Source organism: Leiobunum rupestre, chromosome 3 (genome assembly GCF_980474605.1).
Source record: "Leiobunum rupestre chromosome 3, qqLeiRupe1.1.hap1, whole genome shotgun sequence".
Lineage (NCBI taxonomy): Eukaryota > Metazoa > Arthropoda > Arachnida > Opiliones > Sclerosomatidae > Leiobunum > Leiobunum rupestre.
In genome coordinates, this window is record NC_143386.1 from 62,189,011 (window position 1) to 62,216,996 (window position 27,986).

At 36.0% G+C, this 27,986-nt stretch overlaps 1 protein-coding gene across 1 annotated transcript; it reads left to right on the forward strand.

Moving 5' to 3' along the window:
- The first annotated feature begins 10 nt into the window (after positions 1–10).
- LOC149954148 (uncharacterized) lies at positions 11–27,980 on the forward strand. Its single transcript, XM_090169855.1, has 4 exons — positions 11–52; positions 4,199–4,753; positions 25,248–25,305; positions 27,535–27,980. The coding sequence occupies exons 1-4, from the start codon at positions 11–13 to the stop codon at positions 27,978–27,980; spliced, it is 1,101 nt and encodes a 366-aa protein (XP_090025981.1).
- The last annotated feature ends 6 nt before the right edge of the window (positions 27,981–27,986 follow it).

Here is a 27,986-nt window from a genome sequence, read left to right on the forward strand (position 1 = left end):
TCTCCTAAAAATGGATGGTCGAATTAGGGAAACGACTGTGCCGCAGCATCAGGTGCGTCTCGAAGGGGGGCGCCACGATGTTCTACCCCCCCCCCGTCTCTTCTCTTATTTAAAATTGAAAAGGAAATTTTGGGGCCTCCCTTACGCCGTAGGGAGGGGGGGGGCGCGTTAATCCACTTATCGGGCCGTCCAAAAATATTCGGCACGTCGGCGGGAGAAAACAACCCTGTAGGGGCACACAATCTCCCGATTTCATTTTAGAGTTATAGCTTCCTCTATCCTCTCTCTCTCTCTCCGGATGCTGTACGGTTCTTTCTATACCCGAATGTTCCTCTCGCACACTTTAGGTTTCCGTGTCTTAATTAAGGTAAAAATAAAAAGTAAATTGAGGAGAAAATTGGCCGCAAAGTTCGCCGACTTAATAAAAGGTGGCGCTGCGGGACACGATAAAAGTTTAATGGGATTTTGCTCTTATATCCGACTAGCGTGGACCATTTTATTTTATTTTTACCTGTATATGCTGTTCTTAATCTGCGAACAATAACACTGAGATGCTGTAGACTTTCAAAAGGATAAAGTACTGTCAAATTCACGAATTGATTTAGACAAATAAATGATAAATAAAAGATAAATAAAAATAACTTTTAAAGATTTTTATCTGTTTTTTTTCCCCTCGATTTTGATAAATATTGTATCAATAATGTATTTATTTGAGATGATATGCAGGTTGAATTTTGCTCGTGGCTCGAGAGGGGTCTAATGAGATTCTAGGTTGAATCGTCTTATACTAACACGCTTCGAATAAAGTTAGCGGTTAGTGGTTAACGGTAATAGTGAGTGTAGGGAGTTGTTGCCTCGCGTGGCATGAAGGGCTTTCCACCACCCTCCTACGCGTTGTAACCCGGCGCTTGACCGGACACCTTTTTGAAGGCATAATAAGTCGCTAGATGACTTGGGCCTAAGGTGGTGCTTTGGGTATTAGCCTAGCTGATTATTATTATTATTAGATTAAAAATTACTTCTGATATTATTTAAATTTAATATTAATTTATGATGATTTATTATTTTTAAGCAAAAGAAAATAGTCTATTTAGAGAACGTTGATCGACGGAAATTTAAACTAAGTTTTATAAAACTACACCTGATACTTTAAATCAACGTAAATGCCTTTATAATTAACAAAACTGGCTAATTAGAATGAGCCATTACGGCCGGGTTAACTCAATCAAGGCGCAAATCCCGTCCAATAACCGTTCTCCAAATTACCCAAATCAGGATTTTACGAGTCTAGAGCCGCCGATTTCTCCCCATTAAACCAATCCAATAAATAATTTAAGCGGAGACACAAAACGACTTTCCAATTACTCGGGAGAGATCGTATCCTATCGCGGCCCAATCGAGCCAATGGCGCGCCGCGTATTAACATTTCAAATATTAAATTCCAATTGCTAATATCGGAACGTCTCCGCGCGACTCTTAACTTCGCTAAAACGGGATAATTTCGGGTATTACGTCTCTCGATAAACTTGGGGAGGCCCCTTTGGCTCAATTGCCCGAATATAATAAAGGCTACCTCGTTGGAACACAGCCCATTAGACAGATTTCAAAACGTTCTAATTGGAAGTAATTATCATAGGACGCCTCTTCGCTGGCCGTACGATCCACACACGCCGAGAGGGGAGAGCGCCTGATCTAATTTATACCGGGAGATGGGGCTAGGCGCGAAACGTGACCGCGCTCGCGCATTTTAAACTCCGCCCCTTCTCCTTTACGCTCGCGGCTCTCGCTACCGGCCGTTTTGGTGGAATTGAAATTGGGAAAATTGGATTTTGTTTCCGTCCGCGGAGTAATACCTTAATAGGGTGATTTAAATATTTTAACACCGTAGTAGAGACGCGCCAGCCAGACAGACGCGTTACTTGAAAGCGCGGATTGACTTCAGTTCGAACCTACTACCTCTCGAATGGAGGAGTTCCACTAACTACGGTTCGATTCTCCGGGTTTTAGTGTATTGAGAGAGATTTGGTGAAGATGAGAAGGGGGTTGAATGGGGATGGAAATATAATTTAATCTCAGCTTTCTAAATAGGAAGATCAGACGGGAGTTAAGTAATGCAATCTGCGCGGATGGATACACGAATTATTAATTTTGAGGAGAAATTTATTGCCTGAAATCAGGTCGCTCTTCTAACCAAGAGAGCTATTTTTTTTGGAAACAAAGTTAAAGATTTTGCTTTGTTAGTTCGGATTCTCGTACTCTTCGAATATATAAATAATAATATAATTATAATAATGTAACTATAATATAATAAAAATAATATATTATATTATATAACATATAAATAATAATATAATATAATATAATAATAATATATTATATAACAAATAAATAATAATATAATAAATATAATAATAATAGTATCATATAATAAATATAATAATAATAGTATCATATAATAAATTATATAACAAATAAATAATAATATAATAATAATAATGATAGTATCATATAATAAATTATATAACATAAATAGTGTTGTAAGTCGGAGAATTTTCCGCGGAAAATGAGCGAAGCCTTTTTTCCGGAAAAGTTTCCGTATTTTTCCGAAACATATAAAAAAGTTTTAATTCCATGATTAGTCTAATATTGTTTCCAAATTTAAATATAGCGGCATTTCCGCCTCATTTTTCGAATCTAAAAGTAAAACTAAACCTCTAGACTAGTTTAAACTGATTAACAATGTAACACTATTAATATTTTGTAGTATGTTTACTGTTATAGACCATTTATATCGATAAAAAATTAAAAACATTAAAAACCCTTAAAAGGTAATTTCTTTAAATTTTTTATTTTTCCAATTTGCGGAAAATTTTCTAGAAATTTTTCAGCATTTTATTTTTTCGGTAAATTAACTACATATAAAAATAATAAATTTTATAATATAACATATAAATAATAATATCATATATTATATAACATATAAATAATAATATCATATATAATATAACATATAAATAATAATATCATATATTATATAACATATAAATAATAATATCATATATAATATAACATATAAATAATAATATCATATATTATATAACATATAAATAATAATATCATATATAATATAACATATAAATAATAATATCATATATAATATAACATATAAATAATAATATCATATATTATATAACATATAAATAATAATATCATATATAATATAACATATAAATAATAATATCATATATTATATAACATATAAATTTACGGAAAATGTTCACAGATAGTTCAGTAGCTTTACGGTTTCACTTTGGAAACATTTTGGCAGGCACCTTCAATATATAGCGCCCAATTGTAAAATGCGTTTCGGGTACAATGTTCAAACTGCAATTGCGCCAAAACGATGACTCGCACCCAAATATTCCATAAATCCGGTTTTGAAGAAAATAGCCGGGCCCTACTTTTCGTAATTCGGTTTATAGTAGTAAATACAATAAAAACGGAGATATCAGCTAAAACCCATTTTTGTGCGCTTATCTCCCGCCATAAATAATTTTGACTAAAGTTACTGAACTAAAAATCATAATTGAAAATATACTGGAAATATTATTCTTATTATATTATAATATTCAGCTAGGCTAATAACCAAGGCACCACCTTAGGCCTAAATCATCTACCGACTTTTATGCCCTTAATTTAGGTGACCGGCTTAAATCGGGTTGGAGGGTTGTTGCAAGCCCTCACGCTCAATACACTTACTATTACCGTTGACCTATACAAGTTATTATGGGAAGGGGAAACCGAAGAACTCGGTGAAAGAGCGAAATAAGTTGTTCCGAGTTTTCACCCAGTCCCACAAGTTAGGCTCGAACCCGACTCTTCCTGTTGCGCTACGAAAGAGCTAACCACTCCGCAGTCCCACCTTCAATTAGAGATAGTTACTTATATAAAAACCATATTTTTTCTATAAAGTATATTAAAAAAATTACTATACAATATGTATTTTGCCCGGCACTTGGTTATCAAAATCAAAACGAGCCTGTTAAGGTAGATGTTTCATTTTCAATAAAGGAATATATATTTTCTCTAAGATATATACTATTTTCTTCTGATGGTGTTCATGATAGTATGTTTATACCTAACTAAATGTTATTTTATATTTTAATTTTGGCATACTTTAAACTTTGAACTGCTCGAGATTGACACTAGTTTAGCCTCTTTGCATTATTATCCAGGTTTAATCAACCACGGACCACCGCTAACCCCGCCGGACACTCAAGAAAACCGCAGCGAAATCAACTTGACCAGGGTCCACTCCAGGTCCGGTAGCAACGAGGAATCGCCTCCGCAGTCGCCGAACTCGGACGTCAAGCACATCGTGGTGGACGATCATCGATGTCCGGGCGAGTCCAACGAGAGCAGGGACACTCCTTCGGTGAGCGAGGGCCTGGTCCTCACCAGGAGCGAGTCCCCGCACCCCGAGACTCGAAGCCCTTCCAGGGTCTCGTCCATGAGCCCTGATGACTCGGCCGGATCGGCCATCAACGGCAGCGGATGCCTCAGCCCGGACGTCAACTCTTCGGCGGGGTCGCAATGCAACGCTCCCAAGGTCAAACAAAGACGATCCAGAACCAACTTCACCCTGGAACAGTTGAACGAGTTGGAGAGGTTGTTCGATGAGACCCACTACCCCGACGCCTTCATGAGGGAGGAGCTGTCCCAAAGGCTGGGGCTCTCGGAGGCCAGGGTGCAAGTGAGTCATTTTAGCGTCACATTTCTGGGTGTCCTATGAATGTCCTTGTATATACTATGTATCGAAGGTGAAACGTCCTTTGTACGTGTAAGCTTTTAATTTCATCTAAATTTTATTCCAAGCAAAGCATAAAGACCATCCTTCCATTTTTATCACGGGAAACCAATAAATTAAAACCAAAATGCTTTTACCAAAACAGTTTAAAGTCAGATTTAAGGGAAGGAAGTTGGGATCAGATATTAATTATATTTTAGATTTAGAGATTTTTTTAGGGAAAAGTTGAAAAAATAAAGTATATTTTAGTTTATTTCATAAATGTTTGAAAAAATTAGTGTTGTTCATTTTTACGGAATAACGAGAATCTCTACAAGAAAACGTAATTTTCTAGAGTTTTTAATTTTCCGGAAAAATAAAACGCGGAAAATTTCCAGAAAATTTTAATATTTGCGGAAAAATTAAAAAATTAAACAAATCACTTTTTAAGAGTTTTTAATGTTTTAACTTTTTACCGGTATAAAATGTCTAATATCAGTAAACATACTACAAAACATTAATAGTGTTACATTATCAATCAGTTTAAACTAGTCTATATAGCGGTTTAGTTTTACTTTCAGATTCGAAAAAAATTAGGCGAAAATGCCACTTTATTTAAATTTCCAAACAATATATTAGACTAATCATGGAATGAAAACTTGTATTTATTTTTTCCGGAAAAATACGGAAAATGTTCCGGAAAAAAAGCGTCTGTCATTTTCCGCGGAAATTTTTCCGACTTACAATTTACCAGAAAAAATTGTAGTAATCGTCACCTTTTCGTAAATTGATATACATATTTATATAAGACTGATATTTATCAGATGGAAATGTATATATTTTAAAACCATTATAGTAAATTGAGAATATATGAAATTGTAACGGATGATGTGTGTACGTCCAGTTTTGGAGAAACTTTATAAACTCAGTTAGTTGCTAGAGCGCTTGTATACCAAAAACTATCCGTACACCCTCTTTTTGTGGTCGTCGAATACTAGATAGGTGGCGTATAAACAGACTCTATATTTCTGTTATGAAATGTCGTCCGCTACACTGCCCATCATTTGTGTAATAAGAATTTATACGTGGAGGAAGAAATTCAAGAAACTAAAATTTAATGCCTTTGAATAACGTAATTATCATTGGTTTATTATGTATATGAAACGTTATATGCAAGTTAATTTTCGTCCATAAGTTTATTTAATAAATTATATAACAGAACTACATTTAAATGTATGCGTGTGTTGAAGTTACATGAAGTAACAAAGCTAATTTAAACGTCTAGCACGTTTAAGTTTCTTGTATATCGTTTCTGTTCATATTTTGTAAATGTTGAATTTTGAAATACATGTTACAAATTAATTGTTGTTATAAAAGAATAGTTTTTTTTTAATTATAAGTTTTTTTTTATTTTATTATAATCTGTAGCTTCGACCTATTATTTTAAACGCTTTATGTGAAAGCTCAATGAATTGTTAGCATTTGTTGAAATTTTTGGATTTTTTATAAAAATTTATATTGCCTTCCTAAATGTATTTTACAAATTAACTCTTATACCAAAAATATTGAATCTGAAAACTCCGTATATGGAGTTTTCAGATTCAATATTTTGGGTAGGAAGGATATTAGATTTGTTTGGTTGAAAATAGATTAGTTTTAGTTATTAGTCACAGCAAAAATAGCAGGCAACATATGGAAGTTGTTATTTAACACAATCTATTACAATTTAATATTTTTTTCTCAAATTTAAGCAAAGGGTTTCAAAATATATATATATTTCCATTTGATAAATATGTACATCAATTTACGAAAAGGTGACGAAAATTGACAACAATTATTTTCAAACATTTATGAAATATACTAAAATATACTTTATATTTTACTTTCCCCCCTCCCTTAAATCTACCTTTAAATTGCTTTGATAGTGGCGTAGGAACGGGGGGTACAGGGGGGAAAATGGCGCCAAATTGTTTTAGAAGGGGCGCAAAAAGGATGTTGATGAGGGGGCGCCAAATTTAGCATCCAAGCTGTACCCACCTTAATCCAAAACGTTCCTAAGCGCCTGTGCTTTGCTGAAAAAAATTTGCTTTAATATCTGTAATATCTAATAGCGACTGATCCACAGGTCCTATTTAATGCTAAAATATTATCAGTTTACTCGGAAACAGTGCAAAAACCTGACAATCGATTTTTTTTTTCATTATTACACTATATTAACCTTGTTTGCCTCGAATTTTGTTAAGTAATCAAAAGATTAAATGAAATATAATTTATTTTAAGTTTAAGTTTCTCTTGGAAATAATGGTTATCTCAAGTAATAATTAAGCGTTCTTAATTGACCTAGCGAGCGAAGTAAGGGACTACTAATAGACTTGAAATCTTGCGTATGAGTGTTTCTAAGATAACTATGTTTGTAGGTTTGGTCATTTCTCCATCATTTGGCCATGGGCAAACTACTAGTTTGCCCATGATTTGGCTAAGATTATAGAGTAGTATATTTTCACTTGCTTCGCCAAAAAGTGGTCTATTAGATTCAATTAATTCCTTGTAAATAATTAAGGGCTATTTTTTATAATAATAGCAATCAGCTAGGCTAACAACCAAGGCGACTTTTAATGCATTTAAGCAGGTGGCCGGGTTACAATGCATAGGATGGTGGTGGCAAGCCCCGAATGCGTTAAAATCTTTACAGGGTTACACTTTAATGCCCAAAAACGTTATTAACATGAAAATTTATTTAATCCCAGTATTTAAATTTTTTAAATGATTTTTGTAGAATTACCTAAGCCACAATTTCATACATGGAATATCAAATTTAAAATTTAACCACTACATTAGGATTTGAAGCAAAATTTTCAACTGCAATGACAAGGTTATACAATGATTGATAGAAATGGAACTTCAAAAAAACCTTCTGTGGTCTAGAATATATTTTTATGTCAATTTTAGTTCAAGTCGTTCTTGAAAGATGCCATCTAGCATCTCTGATCGATCCACAGTATATATTTAAAACCAACTGATTTTTGCACAGATAAAATTTCAGTTGTTGAGTGAGATCTGTATTTCGACAACTATTTGGATGTATCTAGGATTCATTTTCTATAATTCAGTGACTTGTGGATTTTAAATTATAGTTAAAAGTGATAATTTTTAAAGATAATTAATGAAGAGCTTCTGAAGAATCACTGTGTAAGATATCACAAAAATTCATAAAGCTTTTAGAGTTGGTAAATTAATATTAACGTATAACTTCGCCTTGTAGGCCTATTGGGCTAACGAGGAGACTACCCGAGGTGATAATCACCGATTTTGTTGAAACTAGGTGGGTACGTAGACCTTAAGGTAACAAGAAATTTCACCAAGGGAAAAGTTGCAATGGGCATTAGTTTTGCCATGGCAACTGAAAATGTTTTTGACAACACAGTATGTATATATATTAAACTTATTATTTACCATGGTGAATATTAGTAGAAATTATGTTTAATTCAGAGAAAACTAACGAACGACTGAAGAAGAGCCTCGGCTCGAAACGTCTTGTATAAAATAAGTTTTATCTTCTAATACCATGCCGTTTTCTCTGAATTAAACATAATTTCTACAGTATGTATATTTTCCCATTGAAAATGACATGGTAATCTGAGCACTTCTAAAAAATAATTATAATAATTCTAATTAAAATTATTAATTTTGATCAAATTCAAACAACTAAATTCTATTTTATTAATTTTGATAAAATTCATTTATTACCGTCGATTTGGCGATTAGTTGGAAAATACAACTTTTCATTTTTATATTTCGCTTTTCTCCATTTTTACCGATTCTGATCAAATTTGAACAAATTGACCAAAATTCATAAAAATATCATAAAATTAATTTCATTTGTCAATTTTGATCTATTTTTTTGGTTTTGAAAAATTTCAGATTCCCATGTTATTTTCAATGAGAAAGTATACGGTGGTTCTCGTTTTTCAACTATCGGGCAGAGTTAATAATGTCCGAAAAGCTACAAATCTCTAAAAATCAGATAAACCATTAAAATCTAATTAGACGTGCCAATAACATTTATATTTAAAAAAATGCTCGTCCCATCCTACCAAAATAAGAAATCCAATTACGACGACATTTCTAAAAGTAATAAATATTTCACGTAATCACCACCAGAGGGACCATACGATAATTAACTCCTAAAGAAACATTGTCCTCGGGGTACAAAACTCCCTTTTACGCAGGTACAACGCGACTACGCGGGACAAATTAGCCTTCATTAGTCAAGAAACAAAGTATGCCGGGAAGAAAGAAAAGAGAATCCTTCCGAGCTGCAACCTCATTTCTTCAATTTGAGAAAACAAGCGACTGCAGTATAATAGAAGGTGGTCCCCCTTCTCGTCCCAGAGTGACTTTGTCTTTGGTCCCTTAACAATGGACACAACTTAGAGGCGAGACAGAGCCGGCTGGTACGACGGAAGCTTCTAATTTATAGAGTATCTTCAATCTCGGAAAAGAGGCTACAAGATTGTACCAGTATAAAAATGTGGCTGGCCAGAAAACAGAGCGGAGAGTTGGTTGGTCAGAAGAGAGAGAGAGAGAGAAAGAGAGAGAGAGAGAGAGAGAGAGAGAGAGAGAGAGAGAGAGAGAGATAGAGAGAGAGAGAGGTGGGGGTTCAGGCGGCGACTGGTCGCGGGTTGCGGCTCCGGTTTCTGCGGACTGTCAGGCCGCTTTAAGACCTAATCGGACAGTGGCCGGTCCGATTCCCGGCAACGGCCCTTTACCCCTAACCCAATTAGGAGCGATACCGATGGATGACCACTCTAATGCGCCGCGAATGACCCCCCCCGCACCCCCCCCTTCTTCCCCTGATCTTGCCATTTTCTCAATTTGGACAAAAGGAGACGTTTTATAGACAAGCTCCTTAAGGAAAAACGAACAGTGATTTTCGCTGATTTGTATCCAAACATTCGATGGCCGGCTGATCGAGGAGAGTTTATTTTTAAGATGGCAATAAATAATACGGCGATAATATTACGATTAATTATCCAAAGTGGTGGATCGAATTAAATTCGCCAAATCCCAATTCGTCTTTGATAGAAAATTACAATCCAAATTGTGTTATGTTAAGTGAAGTTAATAAGTTAGTTTTGTGTAGTCGAAGATCTATTTGGTCAGAGTTTCGCGTCTTTTTGTTTGCTCCAAGACCTATTGGTACGAGCTATTAGTAAGTTTTTATATTTCTTCAAATTTGTTTAGGGTTTAGCTTTACTATCCCGTTTCATAATGAACTTTTCTTCCTATTCGCGTATTTTATCATTCTTCAAAATGTGTTATATTTGATCTAATTACAATGTATGCAATTCAGCTTTATTCCGAAATAGTTGCTATACCTCACAATTTAAAATTACTGTCACGCGCAAAAACGTAATTTTGAAATCGGTTAATTTTATTCCGATTTGATGAAAATTATACGATTCAAACGTAATTGGGTTCAATCTGGATGTGTCTTGTTTCCACCTGGATCAAGCCACCAGGGATGCGCGTTAGTTTGCCAATGAAACAAATATTTTACGGAATAACGAGAATCCTTACAAAAAAAAGTAATTTTCTAGAGTTGTTAATTTTCCGGAAAAATAAAATGTGAATTTCCTGAAATTTTTCCGAAAAATTTCCGCAAATCGGAAAAATAAAAAATTGAAACATAAATTACTTTTTAAGGGTTTTTAATGTTTTTACTTTTTATCTATATAAAATGTCTAATAACGGTAAACATATACTACAAAACATTAATAGTGTTACATTGTTAGTCAGTTTAAACTAGTCTAGAGCGGTCTAGAGGTTTAGTTTTACTTTTAGATTAAAAAAATGACGCGAAAATGCCGCTTTATTTAAAATTGCAGACAATATTAGACTAATCATGGAATGAAAACTTTTTTTATTGTTTTCGTAAAAATACGGAAAATGTTCCGGAAAAAAGGCCTCGGTCATTTTCCGCGAAACATTTTCCGACTTACAACCTTTCTTAATGCTTCAGTCGCGATAGCATAAGCCTTTTAGAAGATAGTAGGCCGCATCAAACGGGCGTATTGTCCGGAATGGGAGGGCCAGGTCAAATCTGGAGGGAGAGAGAAGGGAGGACTCGGATGACGCATCGCGTCCAAAATATGAGCGGACATCGTCAACTGGACATAGCGGCACGAAACGGATTTGCTGACCCGGAAGATATAACGAGACGCGTTGCATTATGGTCCAACACAAATAAGACGCCAGCCCGAAAGAAGAAGCCACGAATGCTCCAAAAACAAAAGAAAGGCCCTCCGCGCTTCGAGCTCGCCAAAAATTGATCCAACACCCTTCTTCCCTCCCTCCAGTTCTTGTTACTGCCCATTAGAGTCCCGAACTCTTGATGTGTTCTGATTTATAACGCAGCCAGAAATATCACTTTTCATTAAGACTCGAATATGGTTATTTTAGTGTTGTTAATTTTCCGGAAAAATAAAATGCGGATTATATTCCGCAAATCAGAAAAATAAAACATTGAAACATAAATTACTTAATAAGGTTTTTAATGTTTTTATCAGTAAACATACTACAAAACATTAATAGTGTTACATTGTTAATCAGTTTCAACTAGTCTAGAGGTTTAGTTGTACTTTCAGATTCGAAAAAATTCGGTGAAAATGCTGCCATATTTAAATTTGCAAAAAATATATTAGACTAATCATGGAATGAAAATGTTTTTTATTTTTTTCGGAAAAATATTAAAATTTTCTAGAAAAAATGCCTCGGTCATTTTCCGACTTACAACACTAGGTTATTATCATTATTAATATTTTATATTGTATCGTTTAAATCATTTAAACGGTTTTAATTAACTTATATATAATCAATATCATTTTAGTGTTTACTTAATAGGGCTAATAATTTCCCTTCCTCATTATTTATTAAATAGAATCGTTTTATAGTTTTTTGAGATTACAAAAATAAGGTCTATTTTTGGCCTACAAACGCCTGTAGAAGTGTTCTACACGCGCAACACCGGTGTCCCGGGACGAGCCGACTACCAGGATATTTCTTCACTATTTAGCCATTGATAGCGGCGCCTGTATAACAGTAGCCTTAAAAGCGCTCTAGACTTTACAGTAAAATAAGCAGCCGCACGTTTAAACGACAAAATAAAACAGAGAAGGAAAAGGCTATTTTAACCGCGAATAAAATAAAAAATAGAGAAGGGGGAGAAAGATGGAAATAAAACCTTTTTGGAGATCCGGGAAGAGAGGAAGCCGAGGAGGGTGGCGCGCATCTGCATCATTACACGCTATTTTATTCACCGCAAGCGCGACCACAAAAAGCACTTTAAAATGAACCATTTCCACCGCGAAGAAGACGAATACTTTGAAGGGGCGCTGTTCTCTTAGGAGAGAAAAAAAGCCCGAAAATAAATTCTCGAATTGTCTTCCTTTGTCGGCGACACAGAGCACCGGCGGAGTGGTCAGACAGGAGGAAATAACGCGTGCGCCCATTCCCCACCTAACCGTTCAAAAAAAGATACTTTCTTTACACTCTCAATTCCGGAACGCCTACGTCGACTAAACGTTGTTAAAGTAGGGATGAATATACGTATGGAGTTGCGGTTGAGGCGTTTTCTTGGATCCAAAAAAAGTGTTTTATTCTTACCCCGTATTTATGGGTCTTTACAGAAAGAATAGATAGAATAGGGGGTCTCTTAAATGTACTCTCTCTCGCGTTACGCGATTCACCGACCGAATTTCGTTACGCCTTTTTAACTTTGAAGGTTTTCATTTGGTTGTTTATCCATACACAATGCCTACGAAAATGGGATGAAAATACCTAAATAAGGCTCTTCTTTTTAAAAACACCGAGTGAATAATTTTTAATCGTGTTATACAGGGTGTTTCAAAAGGTTATGCAAACATTTTAAGCAGTTGTAGGGGGTGAGTTTAGAAGTATGCCTGTTTTTTTCCCATTTTACTACGATGAGTTAAAAGAGCGCCAGAGAGCTTCAAAGTGTGGTCGACTAGCCCCTGGAAGTAGACTGCAACAAGCACGGGAATATATTTACTACAACGATCTGGACAAGTCGGCCGATTGCGTGGCGTATCTTTTGAGTGCGAAATGGCCAGATCTGGTCGTGACGAAACGAATTCTGGGGCGTTGGGGACAATTGAGAACTAAACATTTTTCTAGTTAATGCCAAATTTAAAATTTTATTCCCTCTTGCAAATTCATTCATATATGAGCTGTACATATATTGTAAATAGCTTTATTATTTGTCATATCCATCTTTTTGTTATTTTTTTAAAGTTCTATTGTTTGTTTTGCCAAACTTATTTGAAATTATTGTATATAATATGTTTTTGACGATGGCTAGTATAATTTAAAGTGTAACTCGTGAACCCATATTTATGGTTTCCTCCCTGTTATCAAAGGGATTTGTTCTTTAACAAAGAGTAAATAAATATCCATGCCGGTTCGGGTACCTTTCCTGGTAGAGACGTTGAGCAGCCAAAGCATTGCCATCCGCTAGTCCATACACGAAATTAATATACGGCAGTTCTTCCGAAGTGAACTCCATTGTTGCAGTTTGAAAGAAATCGCGGTCCATCACGACTTAAATACGGTTTAAGTTTACTTTTTTACGCTGATTACCTCGATTTGTTTACAAAGTCCTTTTTCACCTATCGCGTTTCCCTGCTGCTTGGTTTTGCGCTTGTTGCAGCTTACATCCCGGGGCTAGTAGGCCACACTTTGAAGCTCTCTGGCGCTCTTTTAACTCATCGTAGGAAAATGGGAAAAAACAGGCATACTTCTCAACTCACCCACTGCAACGTATCCTTCACATTTTTGCATAACCCTTTGAAACCCCCTGTTTAGATAAGGATTCCAGTCTGCTTCACACGGAGAAGATCAAGAGCGTATCCATCGGTTGTTATTTAAAATGTGCACCAAAACACCACCCCTACCTCTTGAGACTTAAATGAAATGTTACCTTTTAAAAGGAATATAACCTGCAAAGCAATATTTATGGAAGACCCCTTCAAATTTTCAAATTACTCTGTACAGTGGCGCCAAACATTTCTAAAGCCAAAGGCAAGAGCGGCCAGAGCTGCAAACTTTGGTGTTCCACACCAAATACCTGAGGTTATATTCCCTTTAACCCTCCTCCTTGATCTATTTCTGGGAGGGCGTTTAACCCCAAACACACTTAAATACATCCTTGGTGTGAACTTTTTAGTTACTTATGGATTTAGAAAAATGAATTTTTCAACTTGCTTACCTTCATTTTGTCAGCTGAATTTTCGTTTTATCAGTAAACATTAATTGAGCTAAATTAACCTAATGAGTGGTTCCTATTTTTAACGCGGAACTTTAAGGGTCCAGTTGCGTTATTTGAACTGAGAAAATTATTATTAGTTATTAGATATCAGATTATTCTCATTTACGTTCAGATATTATTAGATTAATTAATATTGATCGATATGCAAGACAGATAGTTTAAAACCCGAAACTAAACTGAATTCATTGTAAGTCGACAGATTTCTAATCCCTCACAGTTATCGATTTGACTTAATTTAAATGTCATTTGAAATCAGATTTTTGGGTGAGGAGAATATAACTGATTAACTGAATATCTTCAGATTTATCTAAATTCCTACTTGAATATAAGTCAGATAACTGATAAGCCATAGTGTATCAGATACCGTTGGAAATCAGATTGTTAAGCGAGAAGAATATGACAGATTAACCTGTTCTGATTAACTTAATATCTTCAGATTTTTGAGAATTCCTACTTGAACATAAATCAGATAAATGTCCAGATAACTGAATCTGGCGATATTAATTATAATAGACCAATTCAGATCAGATATATCTGTGAATTGCGACCTGAATAACCTGATCAGTTGGCCGTTAGAAGCACAATATACATACGCATCTATCTAGATTATACTGTATTCCTGTAACTCTCACGATTTCTTGCAAAACTGGTACTTTAAAAAAAAATCCGACCTAACCAACCCAAAAAATCGTAAATTTCAGGCAAACGTTCCCCAAATGGTAACTATCGAGCACGGAGGGCCGAAGTTGAAGCACTTATAGGGGAAGTCTTCCCCTTTACTCTTTTTTTGGGGCGAAACTACGAAAGTAACCATACTTCGACTCCCATTTTAAAATATAGTAACCTTTACTCGTTCCTGGCTATAGAAACAAAGTTCCAAGTAACCCCATCTAGTGGCAACTTACGAAAGCGTAAAATACAATAATTCAATCTTATCCCTAATAGATAACCCCTACACTCCAGCGCGTGGGGTGACGTAGCTGTTAACGAAAAAAAAGAGGCAGTTTTTTTAGTCTAGCATCCCCTCTCAAGAACATTCGTCATCCCCCGTTTGAGCGCCCGGTTTAATAGTTTTTTCGCTACCCCGACCCCACTCCGACACCCACACGCACTCAAGTTACCCCTTTTTTCTATACATTTAACAATATTTAGATAGATTTCCACTAAAGGGTACGAGCTTAAAACAAAATGTCGTCATCCCTCAGAAAAAGTGTGTTTTTTTATTTCAGTGTGACTCTCCGGGTTCCCTAGAACTTCCCTTTCGAAAGTGACATCTATGTCTCAGATTTGTAAAGAGGTTTGCAGCGCTGGCTACAATTTGACTGTCCCCCACTTAAGGCCGTTTTGTGTAGTTAACGGTTGGGTGGAACTCTGACTCAACGTACTACAGGCTTTTAGTGAATATGGCGTATGCGCTAGATTTGAATTGTTTAAAAGCTAACCATTTAAAAGCTTAAGATTTACAAGTTTAACCCCTACATTTTTAAATATTTTTTAAATTCACCGCCAATTTCCAATAGAAATTTTTTTATGTAATGAAAAAATTTTAATTAAACAATTTCAGTTCTCATGCCCAGAATTTTATATATTCCAATAGAGAAGATGTGTATAGATTAGAAATGCTTAGTCGCCAGATTTTTAATCCCTTAATTAGAAGTATTGAAACCGCAGACCTTCACAAGTCACGTCCATGGATTATGATTTTTTAAGTTTCAGCAAACATTTTCGTCATTTTTTTAATGTTTAAGATTTCGACAAAAATTTAGATTTCCAAAATATTTTAATATTAATTTAATTTAATTTCCCTTTAATATCGAAGCTTTTCCTTTAATATTTAAGATATCTCTCTATTATAGAAGATTTCTCTTTAATATTTCATATTTCCCTTTAATATTTAAGGTTTATTTTTAATATTTAAGATTTACCTTTAATATTTAAGGTTTATTTTTAATATTTAAGATTTACCTTTAATATTTAAGGTTTATTTTTAATATTTAAGAATTCCATTTAATATTTTCCACTACCAATAGTTTTTAAATCCGAATTATGATAATTAAATTAGAGATTTTGCAACCAATAAAAATAAACCTTCGTTTCTCCGAATTTGACATATTCCTAAAAGCATTGGTCACCGCACATTCCGAACTGAGCGACTCTATATAATGCCCCTCAATGTCTCGCGCGGGTCAGGGACTGGGACCGGGACTGAGGGACTCTATAATATAAGCAGTGACGCTCAGGAGAAGGAGGTAGTAGTGTGTCTCTCTCTGCGCAGGAGGAGAGATAAAGGGTCTTTGGCAGGTCGATTAAGTCGAGCTTTTACGCTGATTAAATCCTTGTTCCCCTTAATGCGTCTTTTATGGTAGGTAAACGATTTGATTCAGCCCTCTTAATTGGGAGGCCCTACCGCCATCCTCCGACCAAAGAGAGAGAGAGAGAGAGAGAGAGAGAGAGAGAGAGAGAGAGAGAGAGAGAGAGAGAGAGAGAGAGAGAGAGAGAGAGAGAGACAACGCTATATCGGCCCTCTGTACCCTCAAACCCGCACCGCTATTCTCATTGGCTAACAGCGTAAGACCAAAACCACCCTTAATAAACTGTACTAGAGGAGGACATAGACGCTACTACTATCACCAGGTTGTAAAACGAGACTTAGAAATCACAGGACACCAGCTACGGATATGTGAAATTCGATTCCGTAGTGATTGCACATTGTGACACGAATGATATCTAATTCCGTTAGCAGAGTTGAAAATTATCGAATATTCTAATAATTAGTCTAAATTTAGAATAGTCTAAATGAAGGTAAAAAGTTTGTCTTCGAAATCTAGCGAAACTTCAAAAATTAGGTTATGACTAAAACTACTACTTTGCTAAATAGTAAATTTATGCATATTCAAGCCCGTGTCGATTTGTTGTGCATGCTAAAGACCCAAATTTATAATTGGTGGTTTATATTTGTTTTATTTTATTTATTTACTGATAAAGACTGCGAAGCGAGGGTAGCTTATGTACAACCTTGTAGGGATACAAGATATACAGTTAAGAATAATGTATAAGGGACAGCGAGAAAGATAAACGCCGTGAAAAGGAGGTCGCAATGAAAACTACTACATGGCTAAGTAGTCGAAATTGAATTGATGAATGTTGAAATGCGGTGTTGAAGCGAGGTGGATTTTTCAAAGTGGGGTCGAAGTATTGGGCGTAATAAATAACTTAGTTCGGCTTATGTCTGCTAGTAATGGTCAACGAAAAGGACATATACTCGATAAAGGTGATCGTAATTAAACCTACTACATGGCTAAATAGTAAATATGGAATTGATGCATTTTCCAAACCGGTGCCGAACCGTTGTGTATCCTACAGGCAAAAAATCCGAACAGTCGGCTTATGTCTTGTAGAGGCATCCGGAAAGAGAGAGGTCTTTGTAATAATAAGTAGATTGTGAGAATCAGTCACTGCTGCGTGTATCTTAAGGGGACATAGTCACGATGGAGTACTGGCGTCTCCCGTTACGACAAGACCGAAGCGAGTGACTATACACTTAGCAAACGACTGGACAAGATACCTCTCTCCTAATTCTTTTTTCTTCCATTTCGGGTGGGGACATTAAAAGAATAGAGATTTCGGGGGGACCATCTGGCGAGATGCCTTTTTTAAGGAGAGAGAAAACGAGATTGCATTAAGAGAGTCCCGTTTCCGCGGATGACCACGCCGACTGGACGTCTATAAATGGAATGGCACGTCCCTCCAGTCCATAAAAACCATGACCACCACCCGAAGAATTAGAGAAATTGATAGGAGAAATACCCAGCCTGACACCGTCTAAATGAGAACACTGTCTTCGAAAAATAAAAGATTACGTCCTAAGTGGAACTGATACCCATCACGTACACAGATATTATAACGATTCAATACGAACCTCGCCCACTTTGAATGTACCAGGTATCGATATTAGATAGGTTTTTTTTTTTGGTTTTTGTTTATTTATTTTAAGTGTGACAGATTTGAAAATAATTACTTGGTTATTTTGTGATATACGAGTAGCTAAATGATTAACTAGTTTGTTAACTGGTTTAAAAGTGATATTGCAATCTGACGAACTTTTATGTTGTTCGCCATCTTTGATGACAATTATGGTTGTATCTGAAACATAATCTAAATAAACGATCTTAATTAGTCTGCTATAATTAAGCTCACCAGATTAGTCATTAAAATTTTGAAAGAAATTTATTCGGGGCATATATCTAATCGATAACTGTGGGGTATCTGAAATCTGTTCACCATCTGTTTGTCTGTTTAAAATTAATTCAGTTTATTTTCGACATTAAACTCTCCGGTTTGCACTTTCTCCACTATCAAATGATCTGGTAATATTTGAGTGTAAGTGGAATGATCTGGTAATATTTGAGTGTAAGTGGAATGATCTGATAATATTTGAGTGTAAGTGTGAATGATCTGATAATATTTGAGTGTAAGTGTGAATGATCTGATAATATTTGAGGGTAAGTGTGAATGATCTGATAATATTTGAGTGTAAGTGTGAATGATGTGATAATATTTGAGGGTAAGTGTGAATGATCTGATAATATTTGAGGGTAAGTGTGAATGATCTGATAATATTTGAGTGTAAGTGTGAATGATCTGATAATATTTGAGTGTAAGTGTGAATGATCTGATAATATTTGAGTATAAGTGTGAATGATCTGATATCTGATAAATCATAATTAGTTGCTCAGTTGTTCTGAAGAATGTGAATTTTTAAAGAAAATAACATAAGCAGTAACAGTTGGTGTATACTTTTCTCTATTCAGAGATATACAATTCTGAATTAAATGGTCTTGTTTTTAAACCGTTACAATCTATGGACGCGATACAATTTGGATAATGTGGATTGTGCTAGGGATAAGCGTTATTCATAAATTATGCGTAGACTTACAATAAAGATGAGGCCGGATTAGAAGGATAATCTTTTTTTTTCCCGTGCAAATATTATTCGCAGTTTAGAAGGTCACAAAAACTCTAATTTGGCTAAAAGGGAAAGTTACGGATTAACGGGAGGTTGTCAACGCGCTTTTAATGGTGCTTTTATAGAATGGAAAATAAAAATGGATCCATCCAACACCCCACTATTAATCCGCGATTTTATTTCTGGTTAAAGCTACATGCTAGCGGATTTAGGCATTACAGATTTTCAATCAGTAATGGGCCATGAGCAAAGCTACGCGGGACCCATAACCATAATATAATGCTATAACTTTGTTTTTGGTTATTTGTTTGATAATGATGTCATTTTATGGAGATATCGTCTCGAGGTTCAACTACAAATAGGGGCAAATAGCTAACAGGGGTGCATATCTGTGTTTGTAAGCCCTCGGCACTTTTTCAATGAAATGTTTAATCTTGTCGAATTTAAATATACCCCTAGGCAAAATATATTAATGGTATCATACTAGAGTAATATACCACTAGACAAAAATATATTAATGTTATCATACTAGAGTAATATACTACCAGACAAAAATATATTAATGATATCATACTAGAGTAATATATCAGTAGACAATAATATATTAATGATATCATACTAGAATAATATATCACTAGACAATAATATATTAATGATATCATACTAGAGTAATATATCACTAGATAATAATATATTAATGATATCATACTAGAGTAATATCCTACTAGAAAACCATATAGGGATGATATTATACTAGAGTAATATTCCACTAGACAACAATATAATTATGACATTATACTAGAGTAATATCCCACTAACCAAACCCTATAGAGAATATAATGCTAGAAAACAATATAGGGATGATATTATACTAGAGTAATATTCCCCTAGACAAAAATATAGATATTATATCATACCAGAGTGATATACCGATAGACAACAATATAAGGACGACATTATACTAGAGTAATATCCCACTAGACAACAATATAATGATGACATTATACCAGAGTAATATCCCACTAGAAAACAATATAGGGACGACATTATACTAGAGTAATATTCCACTTGGCAACAATATAGGGACGACATTATACTAGAGTAATATCCCACTAGACAACAATATAAGGACGACATTATACTAGAGTAATATCCCACTAGACAACAATATAAGGATGACATTATACTAGAGTAATATCCCACTAGACAACAATATAAGGATGACATTATACTAGAGCAATATCCCACTAGACAACAATATAAGGACGACATTATACTAGAGTAATATCCCACTAGACAACAATATAAGGACGACATTATACTAGAGTAATATCCCACTAGACAACAATATAAGGATGACATTATACTAGAGCAATATCCCACTAGACAACAATATAAGGACGATATTATACTAGAGTAATATCCCACTAGACAACAATATAAGGACGACATTATATTAGAGTAATATCCCACTAGACAACAATATAAGGACGACATTATACTAGAGTAATATCCCACTAGACAACAATATAAGGATGACATTATATTAGAGTAATATCCCACTAGACAACAATATAAGGACGACATTATACTAGAGTAATATCCCACTAGACAACAATATAAGGACGACATTATATTAGAGTAATATCCCACTAGACAACAATATAAGGACGACATTATACTAGAGTAATATCCCACCAGACAACAATATAAGGACGACATTATACTAGAGTAATATCCCACTAGACAACAATATAAGGATGACATTATACTAGAGCAATATCCCACTAGACAACAATATACGGATGATATCATCCTGCAGTCCAAAACATGCCAGCTCATCCCTTTACGACTGCGATAAGACCACCCCCTCCAAAATATAAAATGTCATCTGACGCGAATCGAATCTAGGAAATAAACAAGCGGAGAAAAGGGGGATGGGGGGTCCAACCACCAATTTCATTTTCATAGCGGGACACATCCCCAAATATATTCGGAGGAGAGTCGCTTTGAAAATTCAATTAAGCGCCGGGTCTTCTATGGTCGTCCCTTATTTAAGCCTTCGAGAGACGGAGCCAAATCCCTCCGTCGGATTAAAGCGCCTCGGACCACTAAAAAGCGCGCTGCCCGGGGCTACTGATCCCCGCGTCTCGACCCCCCTAATTTACATAATTTGGGGCTAAACGTTACCCCAGCACTATATCCATTCATTTAGGAAATTGCCGTTTAACAAGATGGAATTTATTACGAGTAAGTGGCTCCGCTAATGTAATCAAGAAGTTGGGCCCCGAAGAGGGGCGGGCGCCCCATTGCCCCTTCCCACCAAAATATACGGTACATAAAAACAGAAATGCCGCCGGCTGTCTCGATGCCCCCTTTTATTACTAATTGCTGCAGAACAAACTTTACCTAATCGGCTGGGTTTGGCGGCACTGGCGAGTGACGGATGGAGAAGTGATCGGGGAATTTTCTCTCAATCGAAGAGGGGTAAACTCTTAATAAGACAGTGATTAATTGGGACGCCCTCGTGCGGCTAAACACTGAAATAGTGGTTGTTGCCTCCGTCTATCCAAAGGAACTTAATTTGCTAGACCTTCCATTTTTTTTGTCAGCACACTGCCGGGGTTTCGTCGATGGGAAATTCAAAGGGTTATAATTCGATTATTTTTTTGAAAAGGGGAGAGCGGGAACCCCGGTGGAGAGCGTCGTTATTTTAAAATCTTCCTCAATATTTATTAATTAAATCGGGGCTGATGAAGATATGAAACTGCGTAATGGACACTATATCTGCTATGTAATTTTGTGTTTTAGCATGATAGTCCCTTATATTTTAGCAGTTTTAACTGATCGTGGTTTCAAAGCAACATGAGTACACTCTGTTTTATCTTTCTCTTCGTAAAATAGCACGGGAAAAATCACGAATTGCCATTTTCTAAAATCTATAAAATTGGGTAAAATCTATAAAATTGGGTAAAATCTATAAAATTGAGTAAAATCTATAAAATTGGGTAAAATCTATAAAATTGAGTAAAATCTATAAAATTGGGTAAATCGAAAAAAATTGGTAAAATCTATAAAATTGAGTAAAATCGATAAAATTGGGTAAAATCTATAAAATCGTGTAAAATCGATAAAATTGGGTAAAATCGATAAAATTGGGTAAAATCGATAAAAAGGGGTAAAATCGATAAAATGGGGTAAAGTCGATAAAATTGGGTAAAATCTATAAAATTGGGTAAAATTGATCCAATTTTGCAAAATCGATAAAATTGGGTAAAACCGATAAAATTGGGTAAAATCGATAAAAAGGGGTAAAATCGATAAAATTGGGTAAAATCGATAAAATGGGGTAAAGTCGATAAAATAGTTGATTTTATAAAATGTCTTTACGCTTGCCCAACTTGTTGAAATGTTGCCCTGGAATAGTTCAGCCAATGCCTAAGAATGAGTTCATAAGCTCTTTAGTGGGAGAGAAAACGGATCCACGGCTGAAGCGGGGAGGCAACATTTCAACAAGATGGCCAAGGTTATTTTATAAAAAGAACTATTGGGTAAAATTGATCCAATTTTGCAAAATCGATCAAATTGGGTAAAATCGATAAAATCGGGAAAACCAATTAAATATAACGCGGGATTTTCCCGAGCTATTTTACGTAGAGAAAGTTTAAACTTGAGTTTTGAAAAAAAATTTTGGTTGCCAAGGCAAAAAGAATGGCCATTGAAACTTTTCGCTTTAGGAGCTTTCAAGGTACACGAAGGTCTACTTAACCCCGAGTTTGAACAAAATCGGGGAGAAACACATCGGGATATCTCCTTGTTAGTATAAATAAATACATTCTTGATTGAATCTAAACCATTTATTCAAGACCTAATATTTTCGACAATTTATTTATTATAAGAGTAATATATTAGTCAAAATTAGATCTTCAACATCCTATCCAAGTTTTGGAATATTAGTGATATTGAAAATCATCGTATTAACAAAAGAATAATCTGAAATTGAGTAAGTCGAATGTTCCGCCAGTAAAGAGAAACTCTTTTAAAAAAGAGTAAAGACCAAAGAAATTCCTCTAACTTAATAGACAGTTAAGTGAAACGCTATTCGGGAACGGAGGATGGCTATCAAAGCCACTGATCCTTCGGCGCCCAACCAACTCCGTTAATAAAATAGGGCTATAACGGATAAGTCGCGGCCTTATTTTGGATGGGGGTATTCCTTAATTAAGTTTGGCCCGGCGGGTCGGGTCCGCCGCTGCCCAAAACTGGGAGAAGAGATCGGCCGACCGGGACGAACGCATTCTGGGAGAGACTATCGGAGAAACACAAGCTAGCGCCCAATGAAGCTAATTAGATTAGGACCGGGGTGCGGACTGCTACCCAAAACGGGCTGAAAACAAGAGTCTTTTCTTTTTACTTGTTTTTTTTTTATTAATCGGTGCGCGACTGCAGACACACTCAAAAAGCTCTCATAATGGCGGATTCACTTCATTATTAGTCACCACGGGACACGCGCGCTGACGAGTTCACATTTTATCCCGAACTTCCCCTTAGAGGTCGGGGTTTGGATCAGAAATATCCATTTTGTTTGTTTTTATCCATAACCGAAACATTATCCGATATTAGAGTTATTTTTTGCATATTAAATCGTTTTATAACCGCGAATAATATCTAGGGCTTTGCGAGTATTCGAACATCATCGAGTACTCGGTCCTTTTTAAGGTCGAGTACTCGAACTCGACATCGAATAAGTAATTGGAGAATACTCGTCGATTACCGAATACCAAAAAATTGCATATTCGGCTACCCGATTACTCGAATAATCTGCTCTCTAAACTCTTGAGTATTTGTTTTTTCAATCCTCGTTGCTTCAAAGTCAAAGAGGGGTTTTTACAACTTTTTGGGAGGCAATAAACGGTACCTACAAAGTTGTGGAAACTGTGGTTCATCTAAATAAAAGGAATATTTCTCAGCCATGAAAATTACTTTATACTCCTTTTAAATTTAATTTCATAATTACTAGAATTAAAACCAGCTCCTAATCAAGTACTCGATAACCCGACGCGTTATAAATATTACTCTTAAGTTTTTTTAGTTACTCGACTCGATTAAGAGAAAGTTTCCCCTTAATCAAGTACTCGATTACTCGACTCGACATCAATATTACTCGACTCGAATACTCAATGAAATAAATTTTGGTACTCGATACCCGACTCGATCGTCTAAAACCACTAATCGCACAGTCCTAATAATATCCATAAATAAACAGATAACCGAAATTTTTATGGATAATCGAAATTTTTGGGGTTAATTTATCTGTTCCGGTGACAGAGGCGTAGCAAAGGGGGCATCGGCCCCGGACACCGATGGTTACGGGGCACCAAAAGTATTACATGTAAAATGGATTTGTTGGATTGTATATCAAACTAATTTTTCTTGAAACTTGAAAAGTACACTTTTTTTAAATAAAGTAAAATAATGTGGTTTTCAAGAGTCAATTGGGGGGGGTCGCCAATTTGGGAGTTTCACCCCGGGCGCCAAATATCCTCGTTACTCCACTGTCCGCCGAGCTGTATTTCCGCTTACGGGACGACGTGGTCCTAAATAATCGTTTCAATTTTGTTTGTCGTATATTCCGAGGGTTTCGTGTCACATATTTTGTCAGATCAAAAATTCAATAATTTCAACTTATTATCATGAGTAATAAAATAAACATAAGAAATTACAATTTGCCGGTTTCAATAACATTACCACCATCTATTGGTTTCAAAAAATTTGCACTGAATAAATACCATTTTGGCCAATTTGCGATAAAATAAAAGCGCGTGTCAAAACTATTGAAGTTGGCTGTACTTGCGGTACTTCAAAATACTTACATTATTGAAACTGGCGAATTGAATAACAACAATTATTCATTCTTTAAAGCAAAAATATTTCGTTATAGCGAATTCGTAGACTTTCATGGAGGCTTACGTATAAATTTAAAGAAATTTCTTTATGGTTGAATTTCTTAATTTTGAAAGTAATTTTGAACACTTAAAAGACACGCCATTTTGTGTACAATGCGCGTAATTTATTGTCACTTAAATTGTAATGTATAATTCTATGGTCAACGCAATTATTAATTTCTACCTTTATTAATTTATTTGTAGGTTTGGTTTCAAAACCGGAGGGCCAAATGCAGAAAACACGAGAGTCAAGTCCAAAAAAGTAAGCGACTTACTTAAATACGTAGTAACAGAAGCGTATGATAAATTTCTTCGCTTGAAACATGTAACTTCGCCGGCTCGCGTAAAATTTTTGGAAGATAAAATAGTGCGAGAGAAATACTGACTTACTGAAACCATTACATTAGGAAACTATTTTTATTTAATTGTTTTACCTAGTTAGGCGTAGAAATACACGCGATAGTGAGTTTCTAAAGCCATTACATCGAGCAAATATGGAGTAATACAAGCGGTAGAGTTTGAGTACGGTGTACTCTTCGACTACTTTTCGGGGCAATCACGCCCAAAGGAATCTGCCCCGAACGTTCGAAGGTACATGTTTCGTCTTGGACGAATAATTACTGGACTCGAAACCTAAGGAAAATCCACGGTACCACAATTTGCATCGCCCGTCAGCGCTCCTACCGGGAGAATCGCGAAATATTTCTATAAAAAAAACACACGTGCGTAAATATGTGAGATGACATGCATACCGTCGTCTGCTTTGCTGTTTTTAATAGAAGTGAGGCTTTTGGAATTTTAATAGGCTTTAGATTATTCAGTAATAATGGTATTGGTATAAAAATGAAAGAGTAATGATTTATTTAATTTAGATAGGAAGTTCGCTATAATGTTTTTGCATATATAGTTTGTTAAATAGATTATAAATTTAAAAATGCCTAGTCAAAATGGAAATAAAGGTGTAAGCTTGGACGACAGTGACGAAGTACGCTAGGCCTAACTTCGTCCGCTAATATTGAACACGTCGGCTATCCCATGGCAAAACCTTTTAACCAACACGATCGTAATTTTGAGATATTTGACTTTTTCAAAACCTAAGTTATAAGATTTTAACGTGGTTTTTAATGCGAAAATTAGAAAATCCAAAACCATTTTTTACGTCATAAATAGTTAAATATTTATGACTTTTACCTGAAACTTTTACAGTACTTTTGTACATGCCTTAGTAATACTTATGCGTAAAAATCTAACTTTTCAAAAATTTTTTGGTTAAAAGGTTTTGCCATGGGGCAGCCGACGTGTTTAGTATCTGGATAGAAATCTTTCCAGTTCTTGACACTACGGCGCTACAAGCGGCGCTGCCGTAAAAGCACCAAGTGCGCCATTTGGTTTCGGGTCCAGTAATTATTGATCAAGGCTTCATAGTAGTTGGTTTCTTTTCGCTTGTTCCGGGATTTCGGAGTAGGGTAAGAAGAGTAAGGCTATGACGTCATTTCACTCCGATTCTGTGGTGACGAATAGTTTGAGTCGGAGTAAAAACGTTTTTCCAAAATGGCTGCCTTTTTAGCGGATAAATTCTGACTAGCAGACGACAAAATACGATTTACTCTCTTGACACCTCCGTTATAGAAGGAGTTAAAAGAGTAGCCCTAATACTCCGGCGAATAGTTTATGGGGCCAGTGGCGTAGCCAGAAATCCTTCAAGGGAGGGGTTCAAACTATGTAAAATACCTGAGAGGGGTCGAGAAGGGGGAGAAATTCGCCAAAGTTACACCCAAGGGGGGTTGGAAACGGAAACCCCCCCTTGTCTACGCCACTGTATGGGGCAGAGTAATTCTCATCCTCGGAACAGGCGAATAAAACGTTTATAGTACACTTTTAGTCCGAGAACAGGCGAAAATAGAAACCACCTAGTAATGGCCTAGATATAGACGCATTCACATATGCAAAAAGGGGCAAAGTCCACCCGAGGTACCTTCCTATTTAATAATGTTTGAGGTAGATGGCGACACTATAAAGTTTATGAAAAATAAACTTTTTAAAAAGTTATTAATTTATTACTAAATTATAGTACTTTAAATTCTTATTATTAAATTATATAATTTTTGTAATTTAAATTAACACTTAATTTTAACAGTAGTTAACACTCCGTCATAGATGGCACTATAATACGATATTAAACTATCCAATCAAGGAAGATAATTTTCTATTTTAAATCTCGACAAAACCGTTCTCCAATAAAAACTGAAAACTTTCAAACAATCGTTTGAAAATCAAAATTATGACGTCATGCTGCTATCAGAGCGCCATCTACTAACAAATAAAGTCATCACCACGTTACCTCGGATGAATATTACCCCTTTAAAGTCGTCTTTGCCCCTCAAAAATTGTAAATCAATCTATAGTAGATAGGTCTGATAGTAGATCAAACGCGTCTAAGCCGATCTGATATAGATGAAACGTGTCTAAACCGATCTGATAATTTGTCTAGTGTCCGTACCGGATCTGATGATGGCCGCCAGTACTCCGATCGAATCTTCGCGCATCGCGCCTTACATCAACGTCAGCAGTTCCAGCGCCAATCGCTTGCCCGCCCACCACCAGGATCGCTACTTGGTGCCCACCACGGCGGCGGCCCACTACCTGCCCTACGCCGATCCGGCTTTCCTGGCGGCGGCTCACCACTACTCGGCGGCGGCGGCAGCCGCGGCCGTGCACGCTTCGGCGGCCCGTTCGGCCGGCATCTCTTCGGCCGGATCGTCGGCCCAGGCCACAGCGGCGGCGGCGGCCGCGGCCGGATTCCTGTTCTACCCCACTCCCACCCACCCGTTCAGCCTGACGGCCCTGATGGCCGCCGAGCGTCTCACCACGAAGAATTCTAGCATCGCCGATTTAAGGCTCAAGGCTCAGAAACACGCGGCCGCTTTGGGATTATGAAATACG